Here is a 20,061-nt window from a genome sequence, read left to right as displayed (position 1 = left end):
CTGCCAGGAGTGATCCTGAGCACAGAGACAGGAGTAAATCCTAACCATAGCAGGGTGTGACCCCAAAATAAAAAATAAGAACATTAAATAAATAAATTATTCATTAAAAAAAAAAGAAAAGAAATCTGGGTAAGAATTCTGATTCTAAAACAAAATGAACCAAAACTAGCAGATGATTCACAACCTCCACTTCATGTTATTTTAATATTTAACTTTTGACAGTGCTCTGGAGACAAATGGCCTTGAAGCATTGTATATTTGTAGTGCTTTTAAGCCCAAAATAGTTGGTCTTCAAAGCAATATTTTGTATGTGTAAGAATCAAAACAGATTATTCTCACTAAATTGTAATAATTTAATTTCTCTATTGCATACTAGATGGATAATAAACTTATGTCCTGCTCTTCAGATAGACAAATTAAAAATGGTACTGGACTTAAATCTAAAAGTAAGGACAGGTAAATATAATTACAGGAAATGCCTCTGAGTGCCACGTGTAATGCCAAGATAGCAGAATAAATGGTAACTCTCAAAGAGTAACCAGAGGCACCATAACTGAATAAACAATTTTTAATCAGTACTTTGTAGAATGGGCTGAATTTTGGTGGGGGGGGTCAATTAGAAACTATTCAAAGAGCAACAGAGTTTCTTATCCAGCAGGAAGGAAAGCTTCACGCTGAGATATTGTGAGAGACAACGTTGGAAACCAGGATTTTGAAGCGGCCTTGAAACAGAGCCAAGTGGATTGTTTTGAACTGGGTTCTTATTCTCTTAGGTTTGCGTTGAAGGTGAAGTACAATTGAAGAGATTTTTCTTAATTGAGTGTCTTGATCATGGCAGTGTTTTAGGAAATCGTTTAAATAGGGTTAGGCTAACGGAGGGGGATGGAATATAAATGCAGGGAGACCACGAGGCTATTATTTTAGCACATCTTCTAGTCAGATGATAAAGCACTTAACGAGAATGATTTTTGCCTTTCTCTCTCTGTGATGGTGTTTTATAGTACTAAACACTAAAGTTAATGCAAAAAAAAGTAGAATCTGTTGACAAAATTGAGAACAGTAAGTGAAGAGAGCAAAGGGTCTGCCTCAGCAAGTGTTGTGGTAGGTTGCTGTAGTGGTGTAGGACAAACAAAGCAGCTTCATCCACCGAAACGGACTGAGCCTTCTAAGTCCAGCATTAAACCTGAGCAGGGGTGGCAGCTTCTGAGTTATGTGAGGGCCTTAATTCCATCTTTTTCTTTGGTTTGTTGATGCTTGTTTTATCCTTGAATAGCATTACATCCTCTGCCATGATCCCTGTGTCCACGTTCCTTCTTTTCAGAAGGGCCCCAGTTATATTGTGTAAGAAACTATATTCCTTAGCTTTACCTTAATTACGTGTGGGGAGACCCTATGTTTAATAAGGTCACACTCTGCATTTCCAGTTAGAACTCCAGAATTATGTTTGATCTGGGGTCCCAGTTCAACAGTGCTCAGGGAATTCTCCTGCTTCGTGCACAAGGTCACTCCCTTACACTTGAGGACCATCCTGTGCCAAGGATTATACCCAGGACTTCAATATACAAGTATGCACCCCAGCCCTTTGAAGCTATCCCCCTTTGAAGTCACTTCCAACTCAGTTTAACCCATACTACTTGGCTCAAGGCTGAACAACTTCCGTATTTAGTTAACAGGTTATTTATCCAAATTTCTTCTTTTAATCAGTTCACTAGTCATATTGGATTAAGAACCTAAACTTCCCCAATAATTACTTTATCTTAATTCCATCTACAATGATTCCACTTCCATGTCGTGTCACTTCCCAGGGTCCTAGAAGCTAGGGCTGGCATACTTACCATCTAAAGTCGTCTCCAACCTGTATAATTTTGTTTGTTACCCACACATCTCTACTAAATAACTTCTCTGGTCGTAATCATTCAATTCAGATTTTTATCAATCTGCCTTTTGTTAAATTGTGGAAAAAGACAGAAGATATTTTCTTTAAAAATTCAAATGCTATAGATAGAACAAAGTTATTTTTAGAGTTTTCAGGCACCTGAGTACTAATCTTGTAAACTATTAACAGCATTTTGTGTTTCCTTCCAGATATTTCCATGTATCAACAAACATATACACGGGTCTTTCTCCCACAATATTTTGGGTTCTTGTCTGTTTTAGAGCCATGCCTAAAACAGGGGTTACTCCAGGACATGTGTTGGTGACCATATGGTGCCAAAATAGAACCCTAAGCCTCATACATTCAAGGTAAACAACTCTACCATTGAGCCAAATCCCCATTCACCCTCTCACAACATCTCGTTATTTCTGAGCTGTATATGCACACTGCTTCAGTACTTTACATTATGTAGCATCTTTACAATCTTTCCCCACATAGATGCATATTGTTTTTAATCTTTTTGGGGGAATCACACCCGGTAATACTCAGGGGTCCCTCCTGGCTTTGCACTCAGGAGTTACTCCTGGTAGTGCTCGGGGGACTATAGGGGATCAAACCCGGGTCAGCTGCATGCAAGGCAAACGCCCTCCCCACTGTACTATTGCTCCGACACCGATTTTAATTATTTTTTTAAAAATTAAAACCACCCCCAAAGAAATTCAGAACTGAACTGAAAGCACCCACAAAGAAACTAAGAATGATATCAAAAAACTTGTCTGGGGGCTGGAGCTATAGTACAGCAGGTAGGGCGTATGCTGCCCACCCAGATTCAATCCCCGGTGTCCCATATGGTCTCCCAAGCACTGCCAGGAGTAACTCCTGAGTGCAGAGCCAGGAGTAATCCCTGAGCATCGCCTGCTACGGCCCCCCAAAAAAGCAAACCAAACCAAAACAAAACAAAAACTTGTCTGGGAAGGTTGAAAATGTTGAGAACTGATCCCTTATTTTGTCTTAAAGGAGAAGAGGAAGGAACCCATAGTCAACAATCTTCATTTGCAGATATAATGAAGTGTGCCCCCAGGAACCAGCCCCCAGAGGATGTATGGATTACCCTGGCATTCAGGAGTCTGCAACACATCCTTCCCACGGTCCTACTTCCAGGCTCTGATTTTTCACGTCAATAAATAATCTGCTCTGACTGTTAGATAGAGAGCAAATGGTATGGGTGAGGTTATGGGAATATGAGAAATAACAAGGAGAAATGAAGTAGATCCCTGGTGATTAAACCAAATATCTGACAGTAACACCAAGGACAAATTTACAGTGAGAAACTTCCACCAGATTTTATGTTCCGATATAAAGTTTCTTCTTTATTATAACTCAAGGAAACAAATACAGGTTAGTGTTAAGTCACAGGGAGAACTCTGGCTTATTATACAATCATTATAATACTCTAAAATATCAAAATCATGCTACTAGCACCATGACAGTTTCTAGTTACCATGACAACCCATGGAAGTGGTCAAATATGATCAGGACCTCAGACCCCAGATATCTGGGAGGAGAGTGAGAAGGAAGAAGAATGTGAGAATTCTGAAATTATAAAAACAGGCAAACAAAGACATCTTTGGTTTCCCCATTTAGATCCCCTCTTCCTGTGCTTATGGGAATGTCTTTTTGACTTTCTCTCTTCCTTAAATAAACGCTTTATTATCCCAGCTGGATGCTTGCTTCCTTCACTGATCTCTTCTATCTTTTTAAAATAAATACTTTCTTTAATTAATTCATGTTATGCATAAAATCCTTCTCATGGAGACACAGGAATCAGGGCCCAGGAAGCTATGCATGTCTGACCCCTTGTCCCTCTCATGCCTTCCATTACTCATTATTTGAGCAACATTTGTTACTTATTATTCAAGGAAAAAAAGGTGCCATCTTCTTACCTGCTGGTGTGTTGCTGAATGGAGTCCTTGCATTTTTGCTTTTTTTTTTTTAATTTTGTTTTTATTGGGGGACCACACCCTGCAATATTCAGGGGATATTCGTGGCTCAGTCTAGGAATTACTCTTGGCAGTGCAAGGGGGACCATATGGAATGCCAGGGGTCAAACCCAGGTTGGCTAAGTGCAAGGAACACTGCCTACATTCTGTGCTATCACTTGGGTCTCAAGAGAGTCTTTCCTTGGTCCGCTGCCTTATCTTCCAGCGGAAGAGTCTTTGAGCTATAGGGGAACTAAACCTTCACAGTAGCAAAACAGCAGTTATCTTCATAACATCTTTAACCAAGGTGTAGCAAGCAGGAAGAAATGACCAGGAGCCATCACTCACATGCACCTCTTGCAAGATAGGCTCTTTAGTGGGCCTCCATGGAGTGCAGGGGAAGGATTTACATGGAGTGCCAGGGCACTCATTCCGAGTAAGAAACCTCTGGAAAGATCATTCACAGAGGTTGGGAGAGGAAGTTGGAGAGAAACTATTTTGTCAAAATGCTGCCAATCAGTAGCATGTGTGGAATGACTTGGAGTAGATGTTGGTGATTTTTACAGGGAATGAACATCAGAGAGACTCTACATGACTGAAAATCTATTTACCGGAGGGGGTGGGGGAAGAGCTGGAAAGATAGTACATGTAGGGAGCTTGTTTTGCTTGTGGCTGACCTGGGTTCAATCCCCAGTGCTTCATAGGTACCCCTGAGCCCCACCAGGTGTGATTCCTGATTGCAGAGCTAGGAGTAAGCCCTGAGCACTGACAGGTGAGGCTCCAAAACAAAAATAAAACATGAGCTTGAAAGAAAAAAATGTATTTGATGTCATTAGGCTTTTGAATTACTAAGTGTCAGCCTGTTGTGAAGAAAACATGCAAGACCCATACAAAGTGGCCTCTTTAAGCATGAGCATAACCGCCAGATCCCTAGGTAGGCATCTCACAACGTCTTTCCAGCAAAACTGTGGAGCAGGTCAAAAGAATGATTACTAGCTGATTTGCATCAGATAGACAAAGGCTAATTTTATCAATATCACCAGGACTTTGAACAAGAAGTCAGATACAGTGATTAAAGAGCACAGCATTCTCTCCAAATCAACCCCGAGAAAAATGACAGCGGAAGAAAAGAACCGGCTTTGGGGAGGAAAATTCCAACCGTGAGAACCTGCTGGGAAGATGCCAGCTAGTGAGTGAGGCGGGAGGCAGGTAAGCACAAGGCCGTCGGCAGTCTCGGGGATGTGGGTGTCTGCTGCCTCCTCAGGGACAGAGCCAGAGAGGTTGGAATCTCAGCGCCTGTGAATCTCACTTCACCTCAGGGAGGGGGAACTTGGAGGCAGCAGCAGAGAGAGCACCAAGCATTAAGCTGTCGGGGAACTCCAGGCAGGATGGCCGATGCTCCGGACATCCCCGCGGGTCCACGAGGCTCTGCTGTCTCTGGAGCTCTCTCCTAAAGAGAGAAATCAGTGAACGGGGACTCTGCAAATGCAAGGACAGGATTGTTTGCAAAAGAGACTACAGGGGTGGGGCTGGAGCAATAGCACAGCGGGTAGGGCGTTTGCCTTGCACGCGGCCGACCCGGGTTCGATTCCCAGCATCCCATATGGTCCCCTGAGCACGGCCAGGGGTAATTCCTGAGTGCAGAGCCAGGAGTAACCCCTGTGCATCGCCAGGTGTGACCCAAAAGGCAAAAAATAAAAAATAAAAAGAGAGACTACAGGGGTCTGAGAGATAGTCTAGTGGAGAGAGAGCACTTGCATAAGAGCCTGATTTGACCCTGGCACTGCATGTAGTCCCCTGAGCACAGTGAGCAGTGACCCCTGGGCACTCAGAAACAGCCCTGAGCAGAGCCGGGGTGGCACCCTCAAATCAAAGCTAACTGAAAAAGAGTGAGACAGTGTCCCGAAACACGCTATCACACGGAGACAGACCTAATCTCAAGTGGCCGTTTTAGCCTCTTCCACAAAGGTAGCCTTTATTCAGGCCATCGGGGATGGCTTGGTCAGTGGTAGGAGCTGATGTGCCCGAGAGAACGCCCAGGGTCCCGGCATTGCCGCTGGCCCCTGGGTCCCCGGCTCTCCCACAAGGGAAACTGGCAAGGGACTCAAATTTCCCGAACAAGCTTTACTAAGACTAACGCTTGAGAGGCTGCAGCGTTTGCCTTGCATATGGCCCCCAAAGGCTGGTGCCCAGCACCTCACCTGGTCACACAGACCCACCAGCCATGATCCCTGAGCTCAGTGTTGGACACAGAGCTGGGCAGGAGCGACTCCACCGTGCCTGGTTCCTGCTCCACATCCTGTTTTACTTAAACCTTTTTGTTTTTCTTAAAACCCCCACTTCTCCCCTGAGGGAAGGTCTTTTGGGCTGACAACTCGGCCTTGGCAAAGAGTTTTGTAACCACTATTCACTGTCTATAGAAGCCACCCAGACACAAGTAGGGTGGGTCGCTGCCAGAATGTTCTGGAAACATGTCTAGATCACCTATCTGTAACTGCTTGTCTGTACTCTTTGAAAGTATGTTTTCTTCTGAATCATGAAACTTACATTTTTACTCAGGCTTTTGTTAAAATTCCTACATGCGGGTTGGGATGTAAGCAGATGTAAGCACTGACTATAAAATTTGTGGCTTTTCCCTTGTTCGGGGTCTTGCTTGGGCCTGCGTGCCTAGAGGCTTGACCCCAGCTAGCTGGCTAATAAACTCCGCTTGTTTAGTACATTACTGGCTGAGCTCTTTGTTAGGATTTGGAGGGGGAAAATATGGACACTGGACCCTAACACTCAGAGCCAGGAGAAACCTGAGTGCTGCTGAGTGTGGCCCCTAAATAAAACAAAGTAAAGACATGCTGGAGCACAAGAGAGTGTGTTAGAGGAGGTACTCCAGTCCTGCCCTACATGCTGGCCGACTCTCTGTCACGTTGCCTGTCACAGCTCACTCACTCTCTTTCTGAGCTCCTGCCCTTGTACAAGCCTTCTGTTCTGCATAAACCTTCAGGATTCCCTTCTACTTTCTAGATGGAATATTGCCTGATTCATGACTTGTTTAACAAATCCAGTTAGAATGAAACTTAGTTAAATTTTTTTGACTATATGTATAAAATGTACAGCTAATCTAAAAGAAAGTTTTTGTAAAGTAATAAAATTTTACAACACATAGGCATAAATAAGGTTAATTGGAATAAGCCCATAACTTAAAATGACAGAATATATACACACCTCTATTCATTGAAGCACTTAATACAATACCCAAGTTATGTGAACAACCCATGACAAAACTGCTCAACTTTGGATGAATGGATCAAGAAGTTGTCTCACACACACACACACACACACACAGAGGAATACAGCACAGTTCTAAGAAAGAACAAAGCCATGCAGTTTTTCTGTCACATGGAGCTAGAGAGTATTATTCTGAGTGAAGTTAGTTAAAAAAAAAAAAAGGGATAGATAACAGGATAAACTCACTTATATGTCAGACTTGAGACACAGAGCAAGGTAGCAAACAAAGGGCCATAAGTAACAGAACGGGAGAACTGATCCACAGAACTGAGCTGGGCCAGGGTCAGGCTGAAAATGAAGGACATTAGGGATCTTGAGACCCTGGAGGAGCAAAGTGGGTACACTGGTAGTGGGTGTATGTTAAAAGTACGTATGTGTTAAATCATCATTAACAATATTGTAACTCACAGTGTTGCATCAATTCACTGTCACTGTCATCCCGTTGCTTATCGATTTGTTCGAGCGGGCACCAGTAATGCCTCTCATTGAGAGACTTATTGTTACTGTTTTTGGCATATCCAATATGCACCAGTAGCTTGCCAGGCTCTGCAGCATGGGCTCGATACTCTCGGTAGCTTGCCGGGCTCTCCGAGAGGGGCGGAGGAATCGAACTCGGGTTGGCTGTGTGAAAAGCGAACGCCCAACTGCTGTGCTATCGCTCCAGAGCTCACTATATTAAAAAATCAAAGAATGTGATAAGATGAAGAGATAAAAATTTACTTTGAAGAACAAGTGAAACTATCTTTAAAATATTATTGTTGAAATAAAATAGTGTGAGAGTGAAAGGGAATTTCCCAATACTGTATTTGGGTTCTGCTTGGTCAGCAAATAACTAACAGGCCTCAATCAGGAAGACTGATAAAAAAGGTAAAATTAAATTTACAGTAATATATAAATCTTTTTACTGGGAAAGACCTACTTAGAGTGCACCAACCTGGTTTTCATCACCCTCTTAAATAACTTCTTTTAAAGCTAAGGACTTTGGTGAGAGGGAAAACAGAAGGTCAGTAAAAAGGAGGCTACAGGAAATCCACATAAACAAAGGTGTGACCTTTGCACACATTTAGTTCTGTCTTCTCCATTGATAAAAGTTAAAGAGATTAACTAGATCTCCCCCACCCCCATCAGAAAAGAAGCACTGTAGCACTGTCATCCAGTTGCTCATGCCTTTGCTCGAGCGGGCACCAGTAACATCTCCATTGTGAGACTTGTTGTTACTGTTTTTGGCATATTGAATACACCACAGGTAGCTTGCCAGGCTCTGCCATGCAGGCGGGATACTCTCCGTAGCTTGCTGGGCTCTCGGAGAGGAAGAAAAACCTAAATATCTAGATATCCTTATATAGAGAGATTTATTTTGCAGAGCAATTTTCATCTGGTCTCCAGAGTCCCTCCTCCAATAAACATTTTCCCAAATATATATTATGGGGTTGCGTAGTTTTGTTGTCCATACAGTGACAATAGTCGAGTATGTTTCATGATGGTTATATATATTCCCACCCAACGCTCATAAGAATAAGTGAATAGAAAAGAGCAATTTTATTGCCAAGGCAACTTAAATTCAGAAGGGGCTTCACTAGCACAGGCTGGAGGACAGCTTCACCCAGAGAGAGTGGGATTGCGGGATTAGGCCCAGCAGAGACAGAGCGAAGTCACAGTTTACATGTCTTCTAGTAGTTCTCCAGAAAACTCATACATGCTTAAGATGTGTGAGTTTCTCCTCTCCTCTCCTCTCCTCTCCTCTCCTCTCCTCTCCTCTCCTCTCCTCTCCTCTCCTCTCCTCTCCTCTCCTCTCCTCTCCTCTCCTCTCCTCTCCTCTCCTCTCCTCTCCTCTCCTCTCCTCTCCTCTCCTCTCCTCTCCTCTCCTCTCCTCTCCTCTCCTCTCCTCTCCTCTCCTCTCCTCTCCTCTCCTCTCCTCTCCTCTCCTCTCCTCTCCTCTCCTCTCCTCTCCTCTCCTCTCCTCTCCTCTCCTCTCCTCTCCCCTCCCCTCCTCTCCCCTCCTCTCCTCTCCCCTCCTCTCCTCTCCCCTCCTCTCCCCTCCCCTCCCCTCCCCTCCCCTCCCCTCCTCTCCCCTCCCCTCCCCTCCCCTCCCCTCCCCTCCCCTCCCCTCCCCTCCCCTCCCCTCCCCTCCCCTCCCCTCCCCTCCCCTCCCCTCCCCTCCCCTCCCCTCCCCTCCCCTCCTCTCCTCTCCTCTCCCCTCCCCTCCTATCCCTGGGGATAGGAGATGGGAGCAAGGAGGCTTCTCTGAGAGAGACTGTCATATTTTCTCAAACTCAGTGCCTCCGAGAGTCATTCTAGGTTTGGGAGGTGAGAAGAGAAGCATCAGAGTTTCCCTGCCTGGTTAGAATCTGTCTCCAGTACATTGCCCGTCTACCTCCAGGCTCCCAGTCTCCGTGCCGAAGCTTGAGTAACTGCCTCTGGTTCCATGAAGGCCCTCGGCAAAACTTATATCTGGTATTAAAGTGTAACGTCAAAATTATTTGGCAACTGAAGGCTTAAGCTAAGCTAGCAGATCCAGGGTATTATGAGAAAACATGACTTACTACCAGGATACACTTACTTCCCTTACATTTTAATGTTAGTTAGACAATCCTGGAAGTTACAAGGTTTTCCTTATTTCTCTATGTTGAGGTTAAATCTTAATTTCTCATGTAGCAATCCTCTCACATTTCAGAGAGAGTCTCGCGAATATAACCAGATTCTAATTTATCTAATACAAAGCACTGACTGTCTTCTTGCGTTTATGAAAACATTCTGCCATTATTTAAAGAATAACAATAAAGATGTCAATAAAAGAAAATTTTTTTTCGGGGGGAAAGGATTTGGGGACCATACTGTCACTGCTCAGGACTTACTCCTGGCTCTGTGCTCATTGATCCTGGATCATTTCTGACAGTGCTCAGATGACTGAACCTGGGACAACCACATATGAGGTAAGTGCCTGAACCCTGTACTAACTTTGACAAAGTTTAGCTCTACTCATAAGATACAATTTACCAGGTTCAGTAGATTAAAATTATGTGCATTCTGAATAGATATAGACGCATTTGGAAAATCTTGAATTCCTGCTATTTTCAGATGTCCAGTTTTTCCATAATCTCTGCAATTTTATCTTCAGTTCCAGGACAGCTATGGTCTCTAGAGAGTACTCTGCTGGGCCCATCAAAGACTTCTTTCCCAGATTTCTCTGAAAAGGGCATTAGAACAATTCTACAAATGAAGCTCACAATTAAGATTTTCTAACAATTGACAAGGAAATCAGTTCAATTCTTTGACAATTTACTAAAATACTCAAATACCAAGTAGATTCAAACATATTTCTCTTTTCTTAAGGAGAGAAATTAATCACTACTTTTCCTTTAACCAATCTGCAAAATTTTTTTCTTAGAATTTTGATTTTCAAAAAGTTTTGTCTCACAGATATTGAGAGGGTTAAAATACAGATAACTATACCCAACTGCCCATTTAAACAAAGTAGCAAAGAGTTCAAAATTGTAGATAAACCTTAGCTGTCTTAAAGCCAAAATTAGGTTTACTCAATGCTCTGATGATAAAACTAAGAGGAAATCATTTTGATTATTTTCCAGGAAGACCAATTAAACAATTTGTAGTCTGAAAAAGACCACCAGTCTTTACGATACCCTTTGTCCTTGTAACAAAGAAAGTTAAAAATATAATATTACTCAAGTATACCATAGATATTAAAATTTTAATTTTAAAATCTTTAAAACAATTCAGCTTTAAAAAGTCTTTTTCCCCTAAAACACAATCCCCAGCCTTCTACACTCCCCTTTATATTTAGTATACCCTGTAACTTTTCTTTATTTCATTTCCCAAAGGCCCAGTTTTACTTTAGACAGAATTTCTTTCTTTTACCCAGAGTTATCTCCATCTATTTTCTTTCTTATTTTATATATTATATTTTCATAGGTGTAAGCCCCTAGTCTTAAAAACACCCAATGAAATCCCACTGGGGATTTAGCCCTGTATGTTTCTGAGAGATGTGGAAATAATTTAGAACACACCCACCTTAGAGACTGTTTAGTCTCTAAGACTCAAGTTATAATTTCAACTTTATCAGTTTGGCATCTTAATTTGGCAAAATCATTATCATGCATGAAGTAATCCATTATTTGCTCTCATTAAGTAATTCTAAGAATTAAGTTATCAAGAATCTCAAAGACAAAATATTTCTAGACATTTCTATCATTTGGTTAATTTTTTTTTTAATCTTTCAAGGAAGTTTACTTTACGTGGAAATTCTACTGGTGAAAGCACAAGCAAGTCCAGCTTTTCTCCGTAATAGTCAAAAACCTTGCAAAGTTCTTGTTGAGATAATACAAGTTAGGAACCAGATGTATAGCTAAATGGGCTGAGTGCATGCTTTCCATGCCAAAGGCAAAGTTTGATGCCAGGTACTGCATGATTTGCTGAGAATCAGTAGAAGTGACGTCTGAGCATAGAGCCAGAAGTTTCCTCCTCCCCAGCGCTGTAGGTGTGTCTCAAGACAACACCCCCCCAAAACAAGCTAATGCATGGCAAAGATGATTAATAAGTAAAGGTATGATAAAAATAATTCCTGTTTTATGATTCTAAGACTTGGATAGTCTCTGGATCTTGACCATTGATTAGATTACATGGCACCGGGGGAGTTTGTGGGTGTGACTGCCAAACTACTAGAAAACTGGGGATCTGGTTGGAGGAGGCTCAGTCCCTATTTGAGCAGGCTTGGGGATCTCAGTCACAAGCCCCACATACCTGAGTTCCTCAGCCGGTTTCTTCATGGGTGAGGCTTGTCCAAGCATGTGGAGAGTGGCTTTGAGCATGGCTGTGGCTGGGTTCTGGAGGTTTTCGGCTGCTGGGTCTCTCCTTGGGGTGGGGAGGGAAACTCAACCTGACCCCTCTGAGGGGGCCCCGGTGAAGAAAGACTGGCACGGGGGCAGGACATTCTGCATCACTCTCTTCTGGGAGCTTTGTTTTATAGTCTCTGGGTCTTGGCCATTGATGAGATTACATGGAGAAAGGGACAGTTTATGGGTGTGACTTCCAAACTACTGGAAAATTGGGGATCTGGGTGGAGGAGGCCCAATACTGATCCCAGTAGGCTTGGAGATCTCAGCCACGGGTTCATCATATCTGGGTTCCTCTGTCGTTTCCCTCATGGGTGAGGCTCATCCGAGCGTGTGGCGGGTCGCCTTGAGCATGGCTGTGGCTGGGTTCTGGAGGTTTTTAGCCACCAGGGCTCTGCTTAGGGTGGGGAGGACTCAACCCGAATGCCAGGATGTCTTCACTGGGTCCCCTCACAGGGGTCGGGGGTTGAGTTACCCATGATGTATTTGATAAGCCAAAAAACAGTAACAACAACGTGTTCTTTGTGTTCCTTGAGCCAGCAGATGCCATTGGGCTACACTAGCATGCGACAGGGACAAAAGAAGACATTACTGGTGCCTGCTCAAGGAAATTGATGATCAATGGGATGACAGTGATACAGTGAAGACTTGCATGTTTCAAACCAAATCACTATGTTTCAAACCAATTTTCATTACCAAAGTATCACAGACCTTAAGCATTTTGGTCTGGTTATTCTGACAATTCCATGCAGAAGGAAAAAAAGTCAGAGAGACATACATTAAAACATAAAAAGAAGTCTCTATGTTAGCCCTGAAAGTTTAGATATCAAAAAAAAAAGATAATCCTTTTTGTGCCAATATTTGTAAAAACACAAGCATTTTTTTAAAATTTATTTATTTTTAATAAGTGAATCACCGTGAGGGTACAGTTACAGATTTATACATTTTTGTGCTCATGTTTCCCTCATACAAAGTTCGAGAACCCATCCCTTCACCAGTACCCATTCTCCACCACCAGTAAGCCCAGTATCCCTCCCACCCTCCCCAATCCCATCTCCCCCCACTCCACCCTGCCACTGTGGCAGTGTATTCCCTTTTGTTCTCTCTCTCTAATTAGGTCTTGTGGTTTGCAATAAAGGTGTTGAGTGGCCATTGTGTTCAGTCTCTAGTCTACATTCAGCGTGCATCACCCTTCCCCTGCATGGCCTCCGACCACATTTTACTTGGTGTTCCCATCTCTGAGTTGCCCTCTCCCCAGAATGTGAGGCCAGCCTCCAAGCCATGAAGCCAACCTCCTGGTACTTATTTCTACCATTCTTGGGAAAACACAAGAATTTTAAAATTTAATTTCAATACTTCTGTACCTCTGATTCAAAATTTTTCTCTTTAATTTGCTAAAATCACATTTCAATTTGTTAGACAAAGAGAATCTAATTCCTAATTGATCGTCTTGACTTGTAAAATAAGCCTTATCACTATTCAGTCTATTTTTAGATGAAAGTATCAAATCCAGCTCTGGTTAGAAAAGAAAAGAATCTTAATTCAACCTAATGATTTTCCTTTCATAAAGGTCACACAAAATATTCTCAAGCACACAGAAGATAGAGTTTGAATCTCAAGAGAATGAGTTCCTTAAAATAGCTGAAACTTCAAGATATTCTCATCTGATTACAAGTGTTATATCACTGCTGGTCATAATATTGCTTTTCTTTTTTTTTGGTATTTTTGTTGTTGCTGTTTGTTTGTTTTTGTGTCACATCTGGAGTGTTCAGGGCTTACTCCTGGCTAGCACTCAGGGATCACTCCTGGCAGGTTCTGGGGACCACATAGGGTACCAGATATCAAACCAGCCACGTGCAAGGCAAGAACTCTACCCACTGTACTAACTCTCTGGACCCATCATATATATTTTTAATTATCACTGTATTACTGTCATCCTGTTGCTCATCGATTTGCTCCAATGGGCACCAATGACATCTCCACTGTGAGACTTGTTACTACTTTTGGCATATCAAATATGCCACGGGTAGCTTGTTAGGCTCTTCTGTGCGGGTGAGATACTCTCAGTAGCTTGCTGGGCTCTCTTAGAGGGGTGGAGGAATCGAACCAGGGTTGGCTGCATGCAAGGCAAATGCCCTACCCTCTGTGCTATCACTCCAGCCCATATTTTTAATCATACATATATTTTATCATATACATTCTTATATATTTTCCTTTACTCTTTTACTCCATTTAATCTTTGACTAGTAAGAAACAAATTGAAAAACTCCAAATTTTTCTCATAGGCTCAATAACCAGGGTATAAATCTTCCAATTTATTTGTGATTCAACAAATCATTCTACAAATTTGTTGTTGTTTACTGAAAAGTCCCAAAGTTTACTCACAATAAGAGAGACCAAAGATAAGAATCAACATACTAACAGTTTAAACTGAGTCTTGGATCTCATGAAATCAAACTGGCTTCCAGACCTATGATATTTGTTGCTTTTTTTTCTTTCCTCCTTATAAAATAGAGACAGAAATTTATTAGCCCCGGACATAAAGCTTAAAGACAAACATGAAAAAAGAAAAACCTCTCTCCACCCAAAGTCACAGTACATAGAACATAACGAACAAAACCCATCACATGAATAAAACACCCAGCAGGCCTCTCCAATTGGCAAGGGGGTCATGCGTGGGCAGAACTGTCGCTTTTCTAGCTAAGAGGCACCAGGGTATCTTAAATTGCTAGATTGCACAGTGCCCAGATCTTCTACGATGATTCAGTTTGTTTTGCTTGCTAACAAGTTAATCCAGACCAGAACACGCTGGTCTTCACTTCAGACTCTAACCTAGCTTCAGCTTTCAGAGTTCTCACAAGGTGGTAGGTGTATTTCAATCAGACTTGCCCATTCTCAGCACACCTTTTTCCTAGGAAATAACAGACATAATTGGCCACACACAGAGAGATGAATCAATTCCTGGTAAGAGTCCACAACTATTCCTACTTCTGGAGAGTCCTTACAGAACTGCCCCAACCCCACAGAGAAACGGGGCCCAGAAGAAAGGGAATGTAGTTGCTTGCTGGTACACCCCAAGGTGACTTTCTCTACTTATGCTAAAATAGACACAATCACAAGGTCAGTCTTCTTATCCCCAGCCCCACCAGAAAGATAGGAGAGAGCCGGAGTCAGCAAGGATAGAGAGGGGCCAAACTCCAGGGCCAAGAGTTCCCAAGAGTCCAGGCTTTCACTTGCAAGTTTCCTGGTGTGAGTACAGCTCTCCTCTGGAGATGCCATTCCTTGGTGATTTCACCAAATTATAACCAAAAAGATTCTTCTGCTCAAGGTCCAATCAAATGAGAGACATAGTGATGGGTCAAGAAAGAGCTTTATTGACAAACAGATTGAAGGTAGGCCAACTCTTGCCTTCAAAGCAACCATCTTGTCTGACGGTCACGGGAGGGGGTTTTGTAGGAAAGAACAGGGAAGAAAGGATGGGCTGTATGCCAGGCGCCCATGGAATTAACAATAGAATTCCCTCCAGGGTGGTCCTCTGTGGCACAGTTTATTTGATCTATAAGTCTAAACAAAAAAAAAAGCTTAGTCTTTTGGGGGAAAGGGTCAACTGAGGAAAACCTGTTCTTATAGCTTGACTTTGGGACCAAGATACTTGTCCTTGCCAATTATTGATCCCTGGCCAGATTTCAAAAATGGAAAAATAAATTAGAAGGAAAATAAAAAGTGTGTTACAACGTGGTTGGAACTGGAGGGTGTCATGTTAAGAAACTTCGTGGGAAGGAGAAAGACAAATACTGAATTATGTCACTCATATGAGGTTTATAAGGAAACCAAGCACGGGGAGAGACAATGTCCAGTGAAAAGAAATCTTAGATGGTAACAACAGAAGTGAAGTTACCTAGTGCTGTGGAGGATGGAGGCAGACTGGAAGGGTTCTACGGCCTGTGGTGGGGGGAGAGTGGCACTTTGGGAGTGGGTATGTTGTGGTAACACTGTAACCGCAATACAAACATTTCGGGCTGAGGTTGCTCAAAGAGCATATTCTAGGTGGGAGGCCCAGGTTGGATCTTCCGCATCACGTGATCTCCGGAACACTGCATATAGGATAACTCCCGTCCACCCCAGCACAAAGCAGGGAATAGCCCCTGTCCAGAAAGCTGGGAGTGGCCCTACTCCCCCCCCTCAATACCCCCAAACATTTATATTCTTCGTTGTTGGTATTGTTGTTGTTTTGCTTTTTGGACCACACCTGGTGCTGCTTAGGGCTGGCAGCTCTCTGTACTCTGGGACAAGTACAGACTGGTCCGAGGATTGAGCCCAGGTCAGCGGCATGCAGGGCGAATGTCCTATTCTCTGTACTCTGTACTATCTCTCTCGCCCCTCAGACATTTATATTCTTGTCAAAAACACAAACATCTAGGCTTTCAGTATTAATGTGGAAACATAATTGAATAACCATTTAAAAAATGACTTTGAATTATGAGACTCCGGTTTTCTATTGCTCTGTGCAAGGTTTGTTTTTTTCTAAGAATAGGAATTTTCTAAATAGAAATTTTCTCTAAAATAATTCTCATTTTCTCTAAATTAAAAAAAATCAAGCATAATTTTGGTCATAATATCCTCTGAAGTGTACCAATTTAAAGTGATACCAACCATTTGTATTCTGATATTAGTTAACTGGAGTTTCTCTTTTTTTACTCTGAATATCTTCTGTATCTATCGATTTTTTTACTCTTTAAATCAGAATTTGACTTTTGCTGTTAACTACATATTTTTATTGAGATAATTTCTACTCTTTATTCTACATATTTATTTAAGTTTCTTTGTTCTGTCCTCTTGTTTCTTGATATCAAGTTCATTCATTCCAGATGTGTACATGCATCAGTGATAAGAAGAATTAATCTCCAGCCCTACCCCAACTCTGCCCTTCCAGTCCAATCCCTGCCACACAATGGCCATTGTAAATAATATTTTTAAATCGTTAGAAACCTTTAACTGTGGATTAATAAATATGTAAAAGCAGGGGCTGGTAAACATTAAATTATGAGCAAACCTTAGTGATCAGTGCTGGTTATACTCTTTCTTCATGTAATCTGTGTATATATTTACTAAAGTGTGTTATTTGTTGGATTTTGTTTTGGGGCCACACCTGGCGATACTGAGGGTTTACTTCTGGCCCTGCGCTTCTGGCCACCCTAGGGGAAACATGTGGGATGCTCAGGCTCCAGCCCCGTCAGCTGGCGCAAGGCCAATGCCCTACCCACTGCACTATCTTTCAGGCCTCATGCCCTGCATTGCTATTTCATATAGTGCTTATAAAATATAGCATTAATAGTATTATAAACAATATTATAATTCTATAATAAATAATAATCAGGCTGAAGCGATGGCACAGTGGGTGGGGTGTTTGCCTTGCACACGGCTGACCCGGGTTCGATTCCTTTGTCCCTCTCAGAGATCCTGGCAAGCTACCCAGAGTATCCCGCTGGCATGGCAGAGCCTGGCAAGCAACCCATGGTGTATTCGATATGCCAAAAAACAGTAACAACAAGTCTCACAATGGAGACGTTACTGGTGCCTGCTCAAGGAAATCGATGAACAATGGGATGACAGTGACAGTGACAATAAATAATAATAAACAATAATATCCTATAATATTCTCATAATAAACAGTTAGTAATATGCTAAATTTATAGTCTAGCTTTACTATATTGTAGGGCTTTTCTCTCTTTCTTGAAATTTTGGCTCAGTGCCAAGCAAACATCCCCAGTGATCTGAAAACACTAAGTGACACCTGAACATGAGCTTTCAGTGTGACTGGTGAGAAACTGCAACTACATTTGCATGCTCAGATATCTTGGGAAGGAGTTTTCTACTATTTTCCAAACATCATGAGTGTTTTCCAAACGTGATGCATGTTTCAGCATGCTTAGAACTTGATGCCAGTGCAGAAATGGTTCTCAACACTTAAAACTGACCCATCGACCAGCAGTTTTCCTAATCTTGTGTAATTCCTAAATTTGCCATCTATCCAATCCCCAACCATTTGGGGGTGGTATGGTTTGAAGCACAAGTCTCCCTGTCTCCATTACCTGCATTCAAAAAAGCAGGGGAATCACTGAATAAAAATGTGGGGGGGTTGCTGGTAAGAAAAAAAAAAACTTACATAAGCTGGGAACCAGAAGTAGCAACACAGGCTGTAGAATAAGCTTCAAAGCGAGAAGTGAGGGTCTGAATTGATGCTGGGCGGAGGTAGGGCGACTTAAACTGTCTCTCTATAATTAGTAGTTTTTCAAGGAATTCATGAATATTTTTTAGAGGAATGATCAGCATGCACAGTTGAGGAACACACAACGGACATACACTGTGTTGCGTGAACGTTCGTGCAATCGGAGGCGCTGAGATAGGAACGCGGAAGAAATGCATTGATTGGAGGACTAAGGTTCGCTCTGGCTCTTAGCAAAGGCAGAGAGCCTCGTGGACCTCCTTTTATTGATCATGGTACCTCTAAAGGGCGCAATATAGTGACGTCACCAAAGGCATCAAAAAAATGTTACAGGGAGAACATTGAGAAAATGGAAACATTGTTTCCTTGTGTGGGTCGGCCTATAGCCTTGGGAAAAGAATACAGAACTCAGAAGGGAAAGATACAAAACCGAAACTGAAACCTTCTACAGGCACCTGGATTTACATCCCAAAGACAAAGCTGGGCCTGCACCTGAAATCTACAATTTACACTATCAAAGGTCAGGCCTGGCTAACGCCATCTGCATGTCAAAGACCAGCCAGGCTTCTGTGAGAGAAGGAAAAACTGCTCTTTTCAGTATTCTGAAATTATTTTTCTGAAGGCAGCTTGAAGGGGGAAAATGTTCAGCTTCATCCAAACCAGTCAGGACACACGAGAAGTCTCGCCCCATTCTCATGGGTCCCTATGTTCCTGTCCGTAGTACGGTACAGTATACATGGGCTCGCCCTGGTAGCTCAGTCCAGCCCCAACACACTGCATCTACAGAAAGTGGTGGAGAAATCTCAGCAGGGATGTGCTTTTGATTTACTAAGGTAATGAGGGGAAAGGTACTAGGTTGAGGAGATCTCTACTGACCAATGTATTGTCCAGTCACGGTCTGGGGTCCTCACCAGTACCAAGAAGCTATGAGGTGGGCAACAGCGGAGAAACGGCCAGGGTATCCCCCAAGCCTGATGCGTAGTAGGCAATTGAATGACACTATACTGTCTCTGTTTTTTTTTAACAAGAATAAAGTGGAACAAAAACTGTTACACATCGTGACAAGAAAACAGAGCAAGGCTCAGGTAAAGGAATCTTTACAGGACGAGGAAACGGACTCAGAAGAGAAAAGCTTCACTCAAGCGACGGGAAGGGAAGGCAGGGCTGTTGGGAGCACCAGAACGGGAGTCCTCTCCCGGGGCTGGGGGGGTCAGCCTCTGCAAAGCACGAGAGCCTAAGAGAAGAATCTTTTCTGTGTGTGGAGTTCTGCACCAAAACAGATGCCCGAGAGCCCTGAGATCAGTGCCTGCTGGTCCTCGGTCAGCGATCGGGGTTCAAGTCCGGGGTCTTGCAGCACGCTGGGGGCCAAGATCGTCTCCGGTCCCCGGAACTTGCTCAGCATCTCTCCCACGAGCTCTGCGACTGCCCGCGGGGACAGCGCCAACAGGTCAGAAGGCCGCGGGCGGAAAACGGGCGGGCTCGGTTTCCAGGGGGATCCCGGCGGGGAACGGACCGGCCCCGCCCCTTCCGGCCGCTCTTCCCGGCACGTGGGTCTGCCCCGGAGCCGCCCCGGGACCGGCGGGTGCCTGCTGCTGTGGGTTAATCGCGCGGAGGACGTCGTCATGGTGGGCTCCCTCCCGCTCCCCTGGAGGACCCCCGGTGGCGGCGGCAGGGAGGGGGCGGGATGGAGAGTGTCGCCGGCCGGAGGAGGCGGAGCGTTGACGGGGCCGCAGTGCGGGACTCGGGAAGCTGCGGGGTCTGACGCACTTGCATCTCCCGCGGCTTCGCGTTGCAAGCTTGATCGCGGGTGTGTGTGTGTGTGTGTGTGTGTGTGTGTGTGTGTGTGTGTGT

The 20,061-nt window shown here is 43.4% G+C and overlaps 1 protein-coding gene across 1 annotated transcript in view; it reads left to right on the top strand.

Moving 5' to 3' along the window:
* Nucleotides 1-19,733: 19,733 nt before the first annotated feature.
* TMA16 (translation machinery associated 16 homolog) overlaps nucleotides 19,734-20,061 on the top strand; it is a 31,700-nt gene continuing 31,372 nt past the window's right edge. Inside the window, exon 1 of the mRNA XM_055144866.1 lies at nucleotides 19,734-19,835. Coding sequence (XP_055000841.1) covers nucleotides 19,833-19,835 — 3 coding nt within the window. The 5' untranslated portion in view covers nucleotides 19,734-19,832. The remainder of the gene's footprint in view (nucleotides 19,836-20,061) is intronic.

Source organism: Sorex araneus, chromosome 7, assembly GCF_027595985.1.
Source record: "Sorex araneus isolate mSorAra2 chromosome 7, mSorAra2.pri, whole genome shotgun sequence".
Taxonomy (NCBI): Eukaryota; Metazoa; Chordata; class Mammalia; order Eulipotyphla; family Soricidae; genus Sorex; species Sorex araneus.
This window is presented reverse-complemented; position numbering and strand designations above follow the sequence as displayed.